Raw genomic sequence first — 15856 nt, forward strand, 5'->3', positions numbered from 1 at the left:
TTATTTCTATTCCAATATTACTGACTCCCACTCCACTCCTCCTTAAGAGGTTATGTGTTACCTGAGGGCTGAAAATTAGGCATGTGCTCCAGTGCCTTGTTGAATCAGGATCAGGATGGTTAACACTGCACAGAACCAAGCTGTTAACAGGTTTCCTTATTCATTTTGCTGCCTTAAATTAGCGAACATCTTTACAGAAATCAAGCCTTTCTTAAGGACCACAGAGCATGGCAAAGAATAAATACCTTATCAAGTATATATCCCTATCATTTAAAATTATTTTAGCACATAAGACCTGCTTAAATTCTACACTTTACATGATTAATTGGACAATATTGTGTTACACAATGCAGTTCTGCAGTTATGCAATTCCAGAGTATCACAAGGGTCTGGCAAGTTTTAAACCCGTTTCACAACAGTACTGATAAGCTGCTACTCTATCAGATGATCAAAATACCTGTAGCGTGCCCTTGATCAAGTTAATATTTAAAAATAGTAATGCAATTTTTTAATTAGGTTCAGGTATCTTTTCAATTATGTTAGACAGATTTATTTAGATGTTTTATGAAGGGAGGGTTGAGGGGTTGTTTCCCCCTGTATTGTCCTGTTTTTAGCAAACTTGCTTTATTTGAAGGAAAAAAAAAACCCACCACGTTTCTTTCATAACTGTAATTTAGAAAACCCGACAGACCCTTGCCATTGGGCAACTAAGTTAATAATTGACAAAGATGCATACCTGGCCTTAATTAATGGTTCCACACCAACACTGTCACTGGGTGCAACTTACTCAGCTCCTCTCCAACATTTCTGGAAGGGGGAATGGTAAGCCCAACTTTATGTAGGTCTTCTGAACCATGGTAGGAAGCGTTCATTAGAATGATTATGAATAAATAATTGAAGTATTTACTTATACTTTTAATCATTAGATTACTTTGGGGAAATTTGCATTAATTAATTCTTCCCTTTAAAATATGTCATATTTTTAATTGGCTTGTGAGTAGGTTAAATATGCATTGTCAAATAATGGGCAGTCCAGTGTATCCTCCCTGATCATCTTAATTGGCCTTGTAATTGAGACACTGAGCAGCTGCTCACCTATCAAAGTAATCTGACCAAGAGGTCACACAGTATCATGCCTTCCTCACAAGTTTAAACCTCGAAGCAAAGTCTATTTTACTTCTAAATAATGGCACATGTTCATGGAAAAATGAATGTTTGTTAGCATTTAAAAAGCTAAGTTCCTTCTCGTCAAGCATGCTGATGAGAACGGACTCATCACTGATGCTTTAAAACTAAATTTCTTTGTGGTAAAACTGGAAGATGCGGTGAGCCGAGCTGGGTCACAGAGATAAAGGTTTATACCCAGGAGCTTCTGGCTTCATAACCAGCAATCTGATCACTACTCCACACCTTTCTTTTGCATGCAACTATTAAAAATATGTCAAATCTAGTGGTGGAGCTTTAGTACCGTAAGTTTGATTTTTGCAGAGTTCTACTAGAATTATTTTCTGAAATGCTTGGCTTTCTTTTTAAGCCAAAAGATGTGTCCAGATTTGAAAAGATCTTTTTCTCAAAAATCTGTCATGTAGGGAACTTCTGGGCTTCAAGAGCTTCAAAGCTTGGCCCCTGATGAGGTACTTACATGGTGAATTCTTTTGCAAATCTGACACCAAAACCAAGTGACTCAGGTGGTGCTCACTGAGAAAGGAATATAAACATAAGGACTTGATTTTAGAAAAACTTAAAACTGTATTTAAAAATAAACATGTAAACTTCCCATGGTCTTTGTCAACCAACAAATTTAAAATTTGACATGAATCATCAACCATTTGGTTGGGGTTTTGGGGGGTTTTTTGTTTGGGGTTGGGTTTTTTTGTTTGGTTTGGTTTGGTTTGGTTTTTTTCCCCTCCAAATGAAATAAAATGACTTCTACTGGACTATATATTTTAATGTCCCATTCTGGCTGTAGCATGATATTCAAGAACATATGGGTTAAAGATGAATCTTAGACAAAAGCCAACATTAAGTGTTCAAAATAGTATTAAGCAAATCTTATTGGAAAATCTTGATTTGGGTATCTTCCTTCATGTAACACAAGGTGAGTTCTATAGGTGTAAAGTATGAGGAATTCTTGAGCTTCTTTCTGTCTCTTAGACTTGGGAACAGATTCATTTCATATCTCACCAGGTGATCAGTATGAATCCTGAGGGAACTTCCAAACCTGATTTTCTGTGATCACTCTGTGACACTCCCTAATTTGACCGCAGCTAATCAAGTTACTAGAACATGATGCTTCTGGTGACAAATGGTGCAACTCTGCCCCACTTCTCCCATAGCAGAGATGTACCTGGCAGAGGAGCCTAATTTTAGTATGCTACCTAGAAAACTGCTTCCATAGTTCCCTTCTTATTTATCAAAGCTGCTTTACAGTATCAGCATGGCATTATCCAGGCCTGGGATTTTCAAAGGTAAGGCAGGCACCAACATCCAAATACAAGGCTAGGAAATAGGAGGTTTTATGGGCACTCTCAAAGTTCCCAGCCTAAAATGTTAACAGGAATGACAATTTTAATTGTGCTGGTTTTAGATTACATGTAGAACTACTGCATGAGAGGAAGCTCCCTAAAAATCTGTCATTCTAGGCAGACTCACATTAAATATTTTGTTAAGACTATTTAATGCCATCAAAATCTCACAGTCTCATGACACAAGATACTAACCGCCATAATCACTACTTCAATCTCTGAGTCAATCTGCTAGTTCAAATCTTCAAAGGCTGGCTTAAGATTTTGGAAGGGGTAAATTAATTCTGGCAGACTTATAGCTACATCAGATACCATCTCTCTTCTCTTCCTATCAGATATAGCTGGGCGGTCCCCTTATAACCAGGATAAAGCCAACTTGAACAACAGTTTTAGTGCTTGGACTCAATAAATCAGAAATGTTACAATGTGCATAGAATCTATTAAAAATAAATGAAAGATTTGGCATGTTTTTCCTAGGCTATCTCCTCAGGACAGGACTAAGCTGCTTATATATTTACTGAAGCTGACTCCAAGTCTCTTTTTACCCCAAAATGCTCTATTAATGTAAGAGTGGCTATATCAGGTCAAACCAGGGCCCTCTTGCCCACTCTGCAGCAAGAGATGCCTACAGAAGAATAAAGAAACAGGCAATTATATGATGCCTCCCCAGAATACTCTTTCATTTTCTAGCTATTTCTGGTTCAGGGACTTCCTCACTCAGAGGTACTCCCTTTGCATTTAATAGTACTCCATGCCCAGTACCTGCTGAAATAAAAAATTTCTAGCATCCCTAACAAGAATGCTCCCTGACTGATTGTATATGTAAAGAACCTCCTGGTTTTTCCTCCTGTGGATCTGCCAGCTGTTAGTCATACTGCCAGAGCTGGTCCAGCTTCCCACCTCGCTTCATTCAGTAAGAGAGAGATTACAGAAGATAAAAAATGCGGCTTCATGGTACCGAGTTTGAATGATTTTTCTTCACTGTATACACACATGTGTTCTTCACCTAGTGTCACTGATACAGGATCACTGCCTGGTTCTTTGCTCTCATTCACAGTGTCCTCACTCTAATTCAAATGCTCTGAGAGCAGAGCTTGAGCATTTTCAAGGTCTCAACAGAAACTTGCCCTCAGCTGACAAGTTTCCAGCCCCTTGGTGTGGTAGCTTACCTCAGCAGCCAGAACTGCTGCACAGCAACACAGCAACATTCAATTTTCCTATTTTCTGAACAGCACAAACACTGTTTCTGCAGACTTGCTCATTAAGTCAGCAGAAGATGAGTCATCTGGAAAAAACAAAACAAAACAAAACAAAACAAACTATAATCATTTGTCCATATCAAGTCATATAGTAAGTTAATTATTGTGCAACATATTCTAATACAAAATACATGAGCGATTTCAACTTGTTGAGGTTGCAGAGGGCAAGAGAGCTTTTCAAAATTTCCATCAGTTATGGTCTGGGAATGCTGGGTTTCCCTTGACTCAGTATCTACTGCATAATCAGAAACACATTTGGTTCCCTTTGTTGTATGAGACAAAGCTGAAGAAATGTGTGTGTTATTACTTTGCAAAAATAAAGAGTAGATAACTTATCAGCTTATATAAGCAGTGTTTATAAACACAACTGCTCTGGGACAGTTCCTCAGCTGATGAAAACTGTCACAGCTTGTATCGGCTGAAGTAATGCTTTGCTGACTCTGCACATACCCCTTCCTTCACCATTGCCTGGGAAGTCAAAATACAGGAAGGTGATGTGGCAGATGAATTTTAGGTAGCACTGGGTTACATCCTGCTTGCCTGGAGTTCACCTGTCCGTGTACTGGACTTGAATCTGGTCATTGCTATGTTATGGTTATTCATATCCAGCTTTGTTGGGCTGTTGTGTGGTTGTTATCTCAGCAAGAGACAATCTTAGTGCACAGAGAGGAACATCAGAAAACGATGTAAACCTCTTCAGCATCTGAAATGTTTCTGTTGAGAATCAGAAACAAATACATCAATAACTTCATGAACAGTAAAGGAGAAAGACCTTTCCCAGTAGTTATGGCACATTGTTTTAAAACCTCCAGTTCTTTTTATTTACAGATCCTCGTTACAGGAAGGAAAATCAGCACCTGGTATTAAAGGTGATCTGGTGAACTTGTTATTTTAGACATGGCTGTGGCAAGCAACCTGGTTTCCTGCTCATTCATTTAGCAGACCTACATGACGACCCCTCTCTTCTCTCTTGAAATTATTGTATTAGAAAAATTAATTACTTAAATAAAATCTTTGTTGTCAAATGAGCTTGAATCTTCACAGATTGGGTCTTCCAGTATTTGACATGCAAAATATAGAATCTATTCAATTTTCTCCTTATCAAAACTTCTGTAAATAGGTCTAATACTTGGAGGTGTATTCATTGATCTGTCATGTAGACAGGTGCCAATCAGGTATGTGAAAAACAAATGTGCAATCCAAATGGGGCATCAAGGGACAGCAACCAGGCAGTGGTACTGTAATCTCAAAGTATGCCATCATCGCCTTACTTCAGTAATGGAGAAGTAACACCCATTCCATGCAATGCTGGACCTCTCTGGTCATTAAGAAACGTGAAGTTAGTAAGTTTTTGATTAAAATACAAACTAAAGCTGTAATTGATGCCATCTCCTGTTGAACCTCGCTAAACACGCATAGGCAGTGGAGGACAATCAGTAACCTTTAAGACTGCCTTAAAGTGAAGGAACTTCCTTGGACGCTCCCTCCCAACTTCAGAAGCACTCCTCTGTTTCTGGAACTGATAGGAACATTGAAATAACTTCGTCTTGAGAAAGAAAGGACAATAACCACATTCTTATTACATTTTCTTCCAAGACTGATCTCATTGTGGTTATGGTAATCGAATATATGGTCAAATGCAGGTTTCTCCATGGTGTGCTAAGTCGAAGTAGGCAGGTGCATCATCCATTACAGACTAGCTAATGCAGTATAATAAAGGTAGAAAAAACCTTCAATGTGGTAAGGAATCAATATCAAGTAAGAACAGTTCTTTTATCTCTCACTGTATCAAACAATCCTGGCATAGATGAATATATTCCCAAATAGACTTCTACTGCTTTCAAGCAATGATTTAGGGGCAAAGACTGGAAGACCAATGTACATCCTTCAGCCTTTCCCCTACAGAAATATTATAATACAAATGTGCTTCAAAATGGCTCTTCAGCACTTCAGAGGCTTACAAAATTGTTATCCTCCCACTCTAAAAACAAAGCTCAATATTATTCTTAATTACAGACTTTGCTAAGCAAAGGGAAGGATTGTTTGGAAGCAATCCTTTTGCTTAAATAAAGGAGTCTTTTTGTTACATAGCCTGTGGTACACACTAAGAACACCATTCTGCCTCCCAAGGAAGGCAGAGAAGGCACTGGTCTGTATTTCAGTACATTTAAGTGATAGACATGACTACAAAGGAAGAGGAAAAAGATCCAGAAGCTACTGAGGCAGACAGACTTCAGGTGCTGTCTGACTAATAACGACGGCTAGAGAAGCCAGTGGTGCAAACTTGACTGGCTTTCAAAACATAAATATTATCCAGTGGTATGTAGACATATCACTGGAAGCAGAAATGTGGCATCATGATCTTGCCTCTGACACTGGCCCTTTCTGTAGGATTACACAAAGCACTTCACTTCTCTGTGCCTAGTTTTCATTATCTGCTGAGGTAATGATTAGTTATGTGTGACATCTATACGTAAGTTTCTATGACTCTCTGCTAATCATAGTAAATTATTATTAATGAACTGAATATGCCAATCAAAATACTAATTTACTGAAGACTCTGTACTACTTCTCTTCCAGGAGTCACTACAAATTTGGCAACCTGGTAATCACAGTGATTTCAGCTGCCCCATCTGTCTCCAGACAGCTACCCTCCCAGTAGAAACCAACTGCGGACATTTATTCTGTGGTAAGTTTTCTGGATTGACAGTGCAGTGCTTATAAAGGCCACTAAATAAAGCACTCTTACAGAAATCTCAGGTACTATGTAAGAACTAGGACCAAGCCCTTCTCCCTGGAATCAGTGTAAGTGCTCTCAATAGAAGCAGGAGCAGTTGCATCTTTATATCTCCCTAAAAAAATCAGTAACTATTTTTTTTGCTCATTACTTTCACATCTACAAGGTGCCACTTTTGAAATGCCCAATAAGTCTTAAGATGACAAGAAGCAGCAGATATCACAGGATACTGTTAAATTACAACAGCTCAAGGAATGGGTAAAATGCACCAGAAAATCACACAATTTATATTCAGCCATGCAAAAAAACCCCCTGATATAAAAATCAACCATCTAACAATCAGATAGTTTGTAACTATGAAAGCTCAAGAGGTAATAAACATAAAGTCTTATCTTCAAGTATAAACTCACTTCTGGGAAGAAGGCTTGTCTTTTTTATCAACAGCATAAAAGTCCAGCTATCCCTTAAAATTAATGCTGATTGTATTTATATTGGTGAAAATTGGGAGTCAGACACACTGGGCTTGGGTCTGATTCAGTTCCACAGACTTTCTTCCCATGAAGAAACATTTGCCTAAAATTCAGCACAAGTGAACTAGAGCATGAAGGCATAATTACCTTGTGTAGTCCTGTAAAAGGTTTCTAAACAAAAAACCCTAGAAGTTACATATTAAACAATCCAAACAGTGAGTTTCTAATCATGTATAAACCTTCTTTTAATCTGTTTATCAGTTTTTAAGTAAATCTGTGTGGTCATACAGGGGAAAAATGTTCAAAGACATCTCATCATGATGGATGCTCAGTAACTGTTTATTCCAGGCCAGGATCTGTCGTAACAGGAAAGGGGCAGATCCAGATTTAGAGGGTGCTTCTGTTGAGGCTGCCTGTGGTGTGGTCGCCTGTCCTCACCCAGTGCACTTACAGTCACTGCATAATCTAAGTAAAACCATAATTCTCTAGATAGATGTGTCTGCTCAGTGCCTTTGAGGCTGCTAAGCTGTATGGTTAGGATTACAAAATTTAAATCATTGTTCAAAGGGAATACAAGGATGAAGCATAGACTAGTGGAGGGAGTTATGTTAATAATTCCATTTATAAAGGGGATTTCAGGATTTTTAAGGCCCACATTCTGCACTACTAGAGCCAGTGAGAGCTCTGCACCTGCTTTGAAAGGCAGCAGGATAAGGCCACCAGCATATTGGACTGAACATTGTTTTTCTCAGATCTCTGACACACGTGGTCCCGTGAATTTACAGGTGAAGTTTACAACCTCACGGCCCCAGCTGCTTATCATGTTCCTTGCTGTCATCCCCACAGCAGGGTTGGCAGAAGAGAACTGGAGTTCATGATCTGATGAGGCTGAAACTGCCCATGAAGGTAGGACAATGCTACTGTGCAGCCTGAGATCTCTGGCAGAGGGGCAGGCAGGCAGCTGGAGGCAGTACTGTCCGATACTGCAACAAGCAAGATACAACAAAAGACACCATATGTCAGAACCATAAAGCTCCTTTCTACTGCTCTGCCATTTTACAGACCTTAAAGCAAGTGTGAATTATATTTACAAACCATTTACACTTTTTTTTCACCATGTAATTGACCCAATCATAAATGAGAACAATGGCCTGTGGTGTCAATGCTGGTGCAACAAAAGCACAATTTTATCTTTAGGAAGTGTCATTTTTCTCTAGATTGAAATGATACTCACACAGCACAGCTCCTCAGCACCACTGTCACTGTCTCCATCCTCTGAAACCACACCAGATCACTGATCACCAACAGGTAGGGACACTGGGTAGGACTCACCTACCTCATGAGTAACACCTTTTCATACTTTAGTTCGTTTCATGTTTTTATAATATTGCTTTATAACATACAGGAAAAGGATGCTTTGAATATAACTCACTCCAGGACAAACAGTAAGCATATGGCCTCAAAACCTGTTTCAAATAATGTCGCTGAAGTTACAGTTTCAAGTACAAAGACAGACATAACAACAAAAATCATCAACTTTCTTCTTTCTCTGGCCTGGTTCATTTTCCCTTTTCCATCTAGGAATCACACATAATGATATGGACTTTATTTTCATGTTATTTTGAGATCTGGAGAGGAGACATACCATATACAAGCTTGGTATATATTGCTATCATTAGCTGTATATATTTAGCTAGGCTTTACTTTCCTCAAGTACATCATCATTTACACTCTGCAGCATTGATTCCAGTGCAGTGCATTATATATGTTATGACTATGTTTATATAGTAGAAGCGGCCTCTGTAACATGTCTGTTTTTCATGTCTTAAACCAATAAAACTTTACATTGGGCTTATCAAAACCATTCTGTGTAGATCTAAGTCTGTTGTGTCTGAAATCAGTAATAAAACTTCTCTTGATGCCCTGTGGAACAGAGCTAAGGCAATGCTGAGCTCTCTTAATAAATTCCGCTCTGGTAAAAGTTTTATTTAAAAAATGTGGTCAACCCAGAGCTTTTAAAGAAGATTAATGTGGACTTATAAAAAATGTCTGATTTTAGTAGTAGTAGTAATTCATACAGTTTGTCCTGAAGTTTTCCTTTTCAGCTTCAGTTTGAACCATATGTTCAGGAAGTTCAACTGAAAAGTGATCCTTGAGCAATATTATTTTTTTCTAATTAACAATAACCACAGAGGTATTTTAGAGAAACCTACAGGCTCCCTCAGAAGGTTATGCAGCAGGCTAGATTAAAACAGGATTTTGTCTATTTTATGAAAAATGCACTGAAGCACAAATAGGTCAACTTCAGAGTCATCCTTCCTTTCCTGTTCCATTAAACAAAGGACTCTGCATGCAGCAAATTTTAATTTCCATGAGCTTCTTTTCTGAAAGCCCTTGAAGAACTATGAGATCCTTTAGTGCCCCAATGTCATAACTGGGACTGAGCACAGACACAGCAATACAGCGTGTGGACCACGATACAGGATCTGGACCCAGCTGGACACGGTGTTTGTCAAATGCACAATGTCAAGCAAAAGCTTGAAGCTGGCTGCCAGAGTGAGGGTACACATTAGCCATGTGCCCAGCCAACTGGTCTGTATATGCAAACAAAGCAGAAGACTCATCAAGAAAAACCCTGCACTCAAATGAAAACAAAAGGTAAAAAGCACAGATCAGAGCGAGGTTCAAAAGAAGTATCTCAGGGCCAAACCCCCCGTATACAGGACATAACGGAGAGCACCACCGACATTTTTATACTCAGTTTCAAGCACACTGCTGAGGGCTCCCGAAGAATTCTTGTTATAATAGTGCTTACAAGAAACTACTCGCTGGTTATTTTTAAGAACAAAGAGCATCGTTCAACTCAATAAAACAATTCCATCAAAATGGCAGCGCGGCGTTCTGCTTCTGTTTTCACTTGGGTCCTTGTCAATTTTGATCAGTTCAAACGTGGAGAGATTTTTTTTTTTCCTGACCTGTCACACTGCACACTGTGCCCGGGAGCTGAAAATCAAGCTGTGCTGCTTCTGATTAGATGCTATTTATGCTTTGCTGTTTCTGCTGCTAGTGCCAGCACTGACATTCATGTGTGTCAGCCACTGCTGTCAGCTACATGTGTGCTCGAATCTTGCTGTCCTCAGACTCTGCCCTCTTTCACACCTGAGACTCTAGTATAAGAAGAGATGATGTTGTATTTGGAAGTTAGTTAGCAGTTGTCTGGGTAAGAAGAATTAAAAAAAATGCAGCAGCTCACTCATCCAGAGCTACACATGCAGTTAGGAAGGGTAAGAGTTGAAATATAGTAAGAAAAAGAAAAAAAAGCAAATGGACAAAATAGCCCAGCGTATGATATTTATGCCCAAGACACGTGTTGTGCCACCAGGCATCTGCATCACCAGGCTGTCCCTGGCTCTGCACGTCACTTTATTTGGGATAATTGGCCCTCACAACCCTTAAAAGCCAGACAGGCTCTGGAGGAACTCGACCTTTATGCAGCTGCACTGCTTTTGTCCACAGCAGCCAGCGCTGTGCTCTGAAGGGCGCCTGTATTCCCGAGTGCTTCAGCCGCAGTCCAAGGAGCTTCAGGAATCAGATGCTATCCACAGGAAAAGAAACTGAATCAAAGCCTCCCTTAGGAGGTCCATGTCTCTCTGCCGTACCAGTGTAGAAGAGCTAAGGCTCCACTTTTACACAGTCACTTTGCAGAGTAAAATCACATATTAAAATGAAAGCAAAGAATTACATTCATTTTCACAGTCAGTTATTAATTCTGATAACTTCCTTGTAAACATTAAATATCCTCAAATATATTTAATGTATCTTAATTTTTTTTTCTCTTTTTTATTTTGTAGGTTCCTGTCTGATCACATACTGGAAACACAGTCCCTGCTTAGCAGCCATAACCTGCCCTCTCTGCAGACAAAAGGTAAGACTGACTTGTACTCACTCCCATGTACACATCTGCATTATGCTACATACAAAATGACAAACTTGAGCTCCTATGATCAACTTTATTTATCCTCTAATTTTCTGTAGCATTTCAAAACCCACTTAGACTTGCATGACCCTGCAGCCATTCACATTTATCATATGACACATCGTATCAGGCAACTCTGTGAAATATTAAACAGGCCTCCAGCATTTTACTTTTGTATAATTTATTGAATCTCTGGGATAACATTCCATAAAAAGCAATATGGAAGTTCAGAGACTGCCTGGAAGGATGGATGCAGGTTATAAAAGGAAAATGTTCTTGCTGTTGTGGAGCTGCTGGAGCTGGACAAAGGTCCAGTCACGAGAGAGAGACTATGGAGGGAGACGTGCTGCAGAACACAATCCTTTACACTGCAGATTAAAATACACTGTGCTAATGCCAATCTGCTTTTCTTACAAAGGTGGTTCTTCTGGATAAAATCTCTTGCGAAAAGCAACAAGAGAAGCCAAGTGAACAAACTGTACATGACATCAGAGACTACAACAAGCGTTTCTCAGGGCAACCTCGACCAGTAAGTGTTTATAAATTTACATTTACCTAGTTAGTAGTGCCTAACACATAGAGGACTGAAAGACCCAGCAGTGAAAACTAGTTTGTATCATTATGTGAATTACCTTTCCGTGCACTTATTGGTGGTATCATAGTGGCAGTGTTACCATCCACAGCTGGGTCCAGCACCTTCTAGTAAAGGTGTTTCTTGGAGTTCCTAGCTCAGAGGAGTCCTTCTGCAGTCATCCTGGCAGGGAGCAGAAAGCAACGTGGGATGAAATACAGGAAGCAAAGCAGAACTAGAGATGGTCAGGCTGGAACTTTCAAATATGAACTCAGATTTGAACTCCAGGATTTTAACTTGCCTCTTAAAATTTCAAATCAGATTCCAGCTTAGAAAGCAGCTATTTTTTTCCCCAATTATTGCCAAATTTGAACAGTCCACGCTGGCTCTGCACTCTCTTAAAGCCAGTACAGAGGTGGGACAGGCAGCGGAAATGATGTGAAGATGAGGGCTGAAGGCACAAGTGAGGCCCGTTCTTGACAGGGTGCAGAATATCACCAAAGCAAATCTTCCTCTCCTGTCATGTCCTGGTAGCGGCTCTGAAAGGACTGTGGAGTCTTTTTCAATCTACGGACTAAACTAAGCACTGTGAAGGGGAATATCATTTTCCAACCCAACAAACTGGCATTAGTGAAGAGGAATAATCACTCGGTCCTATGGTTCCTGTCCACACCAAGGCCTCATTTTCAAGCATCCACAGCCTACACCTGATGCCAGATTTTAAAGACAGGCAAATACTCAGTGCAGCCATTAAGGCTCAGTTTCCAAAAGGATTCAATGGCAAGCATGATAGTTTCAAAGTGCTGGGGCAGTGGGGATTCCTTGTAGAACTGTGCCTCCAGATACTGCAAAAGCATTGAACAGTGTAGGTGGATTTGGAAAGCACAGGAAGTTTCTGCCTTCAAGGGATTTGAATCTAAAAGTGCTTAAGAGACACATTCAACTGAAAGAACTGCAGGCATCAGAATGCAACATAACATAACTCATCTGAACATTCAGTTTGCAGATTACCTTTACGACCTGCCGTTGTTCCTGACTCTTGCCTTGCGAGGAATCTTCACCTGGGGTGGTCTCGTATGGATTTTTTTCCTCAGAGTTGCTGTTTGCTCCTTTGGAACGATCATATGCTTGTCTTCTTCATTTGACACAAAGCCTGGGCCTCTCTGCAGGATGCTTGGAACAGCTGATGACATGGTGGTTGTTTCCCTTCTTTTAATTTGCATGATAAACATTTGTCAGCAAATTGCATCTAATGGGGTGACTCTGGCAAGGTCTGCAGCTCAGAGTGTGCTGTCAGAGTCCTGACTGACTCAAACTTGGATTCCTTGGTCAGACTTCATCAAGCGATGACAGGCTTCTCTTTGATTTGGGGCAGGGTATGATGGATGTGTCATTCTGCTGCTAACAAAGGCTGAAGCAGGACTCAGCAACACTTGGCATGGCCAAGCGATTCGATGTGCAAGCGCTCGGAAGGCCAGTTTTACACTGTACACTTGCTAGACTCTCATGCTGCATTTTTCTGTAACTTACCTTCGTACCAAGTGCCTGAACTGAAAACGCCTAAAGCTATGAACAGAGCTTGAAATGACAATGCAACTTGCAGTTGAAGAGTTTTAGAACTCTTGAGCTTTAAAACTTTACATTTTGGCTCAATTTGAATAAAACTGTAATTTGAGAACTTAGCAAACTGTACAATTTGCTGAGTCTTGTATAACTTGTATAACACCAGGCATGTTAAGATAGTATCACTACAAAACCTTTGTGTTATCACAGCTGATTACACATCCGCTGGAATACAGATTTTGCACAGCTCTGCAATGAGTACAGTCCTGATTTTAACATGGATAGTAAGAAACTGGTAGTAACACTGGCTTGGAACAAAAAAGCAACTATAAAGTTGTATTACAAGGCAAGAAAAACATTTAAAAATCATGCAAGAAATGTGAACAAATCTCTGTGTGACTCTGTCGTATAAGCCTATGCAAGGTACACGGCTGCCTTGAGCTCTGTGTGCCCAAGCTTTAACAAAGTCAGCGTGACTGTTTCCTTTCTAGACTTCACACACTCCTTGTGATTTCCTTGTCAGTCCTGGTGCCAGTTCAGCCAGAGACACCGAGGCCAATTTTACAATGATGATAAAAATAGCAGAATGTTTATGGGAAGTTTGCTGAAGCTCAGGGGGACGGGGGTGTGTGTCTGTTTGTGTCGAGCTGGAAAGAGTTAAAAACGCTGGTACAGTGCTGGACAAGCCTACACATCTGTCCCTGTATAATCTGTACATCTGCTATGCATTTGGAGTCAGTGGACTTAATTTTTACATATGAATTGTATATTAAAATAGATATATTAAAATTTATGAATATTTATTGTTCACAGTACACTGGTCTCCAACTGTTTTTTCCTTCTACATATTTTCAGCTGACATATTTTATTGTGTCTTTGAATTGTAAGCTACGATATACCACTATGTTGCACACATTTGCTTCCTTGTTATACTCTTCTTGTTATGATGTTTCTTCATTTTATTCCCATCAACTTTCATTGTCTTTAATTATGTCCCTGAACTTGTAAAGCTGTTTCTGTTAACAATGGGTACTTTGCAAATGGCAACAATTGCTTTTCCATGAACTACAAGGCAGGAAGCGCATTGTTTCTTTAAAAAAATTACCAGATGTTTTTGAGTCTGACTAGTAATATAAAAAAAAAAACAAACCAGAAACTATTGTTTTCCAAGTTCTCTAAGTGTAATTTTGTTATTGTGTAACTTCTGTTTGCATTTAACTGGGAATTACAGCCTATGCCAATACTAAAGAATGGAATTCCTATCAAGCTAAGTGTATAAAGATGGAGTCCATCTATATGAATACTGGCTCCGTGGAAAGGGACTGTAGGTTGTTTCTCTTGCATAATACAGGCTCATCAAGAGGGCAGTTGGCAGTTTGAAGAAAAGAAGGGTTCTCGTGAGTGACCTACAAGATCAGAGTTGATCTAAATATGCTCTTCTGTTCGGTCACCTCTCACTTCTTAATCCTCTCCTTCAGCTGGGGACCTTGGTTTTGCTTTTTAAGCAGCACAGCATCTTTTACTAAGAAGTAAGAGACACACAGCAGAGAAAGAAAGAATTTCTGAGAGAATTTCACTGAAGGCACTGGCAGAGTTTGCACCTTGCAAGATCAAAATAATTTGTACTGTCAGAGGTGAAACATTTTTGCTGCATACAACCAGAACACCCAAACTCTCTCCTTCCACAGCCCAGTTATGCCACGACCTGTTGTCATGAGCCTGGCAGTACCTAGTGGGACTAATTATCCAGGGCGACCTTCAAAATCACCTGGGAACAAAGAAAAGCCATTTGCTGACTGGATTTGGCCAGCAGACAGCCAGGAAGGTTTGAGCCTTGACAAATGCAAGTCTAAGGAAGGAAAACCCTTTCTCTCTCCCTCTGCATTCCCTGTACCTGCTGGCGCTGAGCTCAGCTCTGCAGCTGGTGGAGACTCACATGCTCTGAGCTGGGTCTGGCTGAAGCAAAGGGATGAGAACGGACAGGGAGAGCTGGGCTCTTTCAGGGCTGACTCCCCGCGAGGCAGCTGGCAGGATGGAAGGAATGCACCTGCATTATGAACATCTTCTCAGCAACTGTGTCTGCTCAGCCTCGTCTTTTAGTGCCAACAGTGGGCGGTTTCACATCTGCACAGTGATTAACGCACACTGAGGGTGAGTTACTTGCAAAAGACAAAATGGCACAAATTATTGATAGGAAAACGACTGCAAGAATGGAGACAGAAAAAAGAGAGAGCAGGAAACAGAAGAAAACAGAGAGAAAAAGAGTGCAGAGCTGCGAAAGTGATTCCCAAATATCAGCCTCCAAAGAAGTGCTACAATCAGAGTGAAAAAAAAACCAAACAACTTTCCAATGGAAGTCATGTTGGGATCTTAGCTGTGGCAGGTAGGAAAATTAAAAGCACCACGTGTGTCGGCAGGTGTAGTTACCTGTGAGGAGCACAGCAAAGGACAGCGACCCAGGTGCATCCCAGTCAGTCAGGCTGTTCCCTGCGCTGCTCCTGCTCGTGGCCAGTCTCACTGGGGCACCCGCAGCTGCTCGTTCTGCCTTCTCTGATGGGAGCAAGTGATTATTCCTTGTCCCTGGGACCACTGACAGAAAACACCCAGTGCTTCACAGTGAAGGGAGTGCATTTTATTTCTCATTAAAAATTAAAATGTACACTTTAAATGATAAAAGTCTGTTTTTGCCATGGCCAGTACAGTAAGAAGAAATTACCCTCATCACAAGTATCTGGAAATTTGTCATCCCTGCTGT

At 40.3% G+C, this 15856-nt stretch overlaps 1 protein-coding gene across 1 annotated transcript; it reads left to right on the plus strand.

Annotated features, from left to right (window-relative positions):
- Positions 1-750: 750 nt before the first annotated feature.
- Positions 751-12843, plus strand: LOC104521174 (E3 ubiquitin-protein ligase RNF170; the record flags this gene model as incomplete). Its single annotated transcript, XM_029083774.1, has 5 exons — positions 751-822; positions 6365-6473; positions 10843-10916; positions 11386-11496; positions 12538-12843. Coding segments are annotated over 5 exons (672 nt in total), but the record flags the coding sequence as incomplete, so codon positions are not given.
- Between the last annotated feature and the right edge of the window lie 3013 nt (positions 12844-15856).

Source organism: Antrostomus carolinensis, unplaced genomic scaffold (genome assembly GCF_000700745.2).
Source record: "Antrostomus carolinensis isolate BGI_N321 unplaced genomic scaffold, ASM70074v2 scaffold15112, whole genome shotgun sequence".
Taxonomy (NCBI): Eukaryota; Metazoa; Chordata; class Aves; order Caprimulgiformes; family Caprimulgidae; genus Antrostomus; species Antrostomus carolinensis.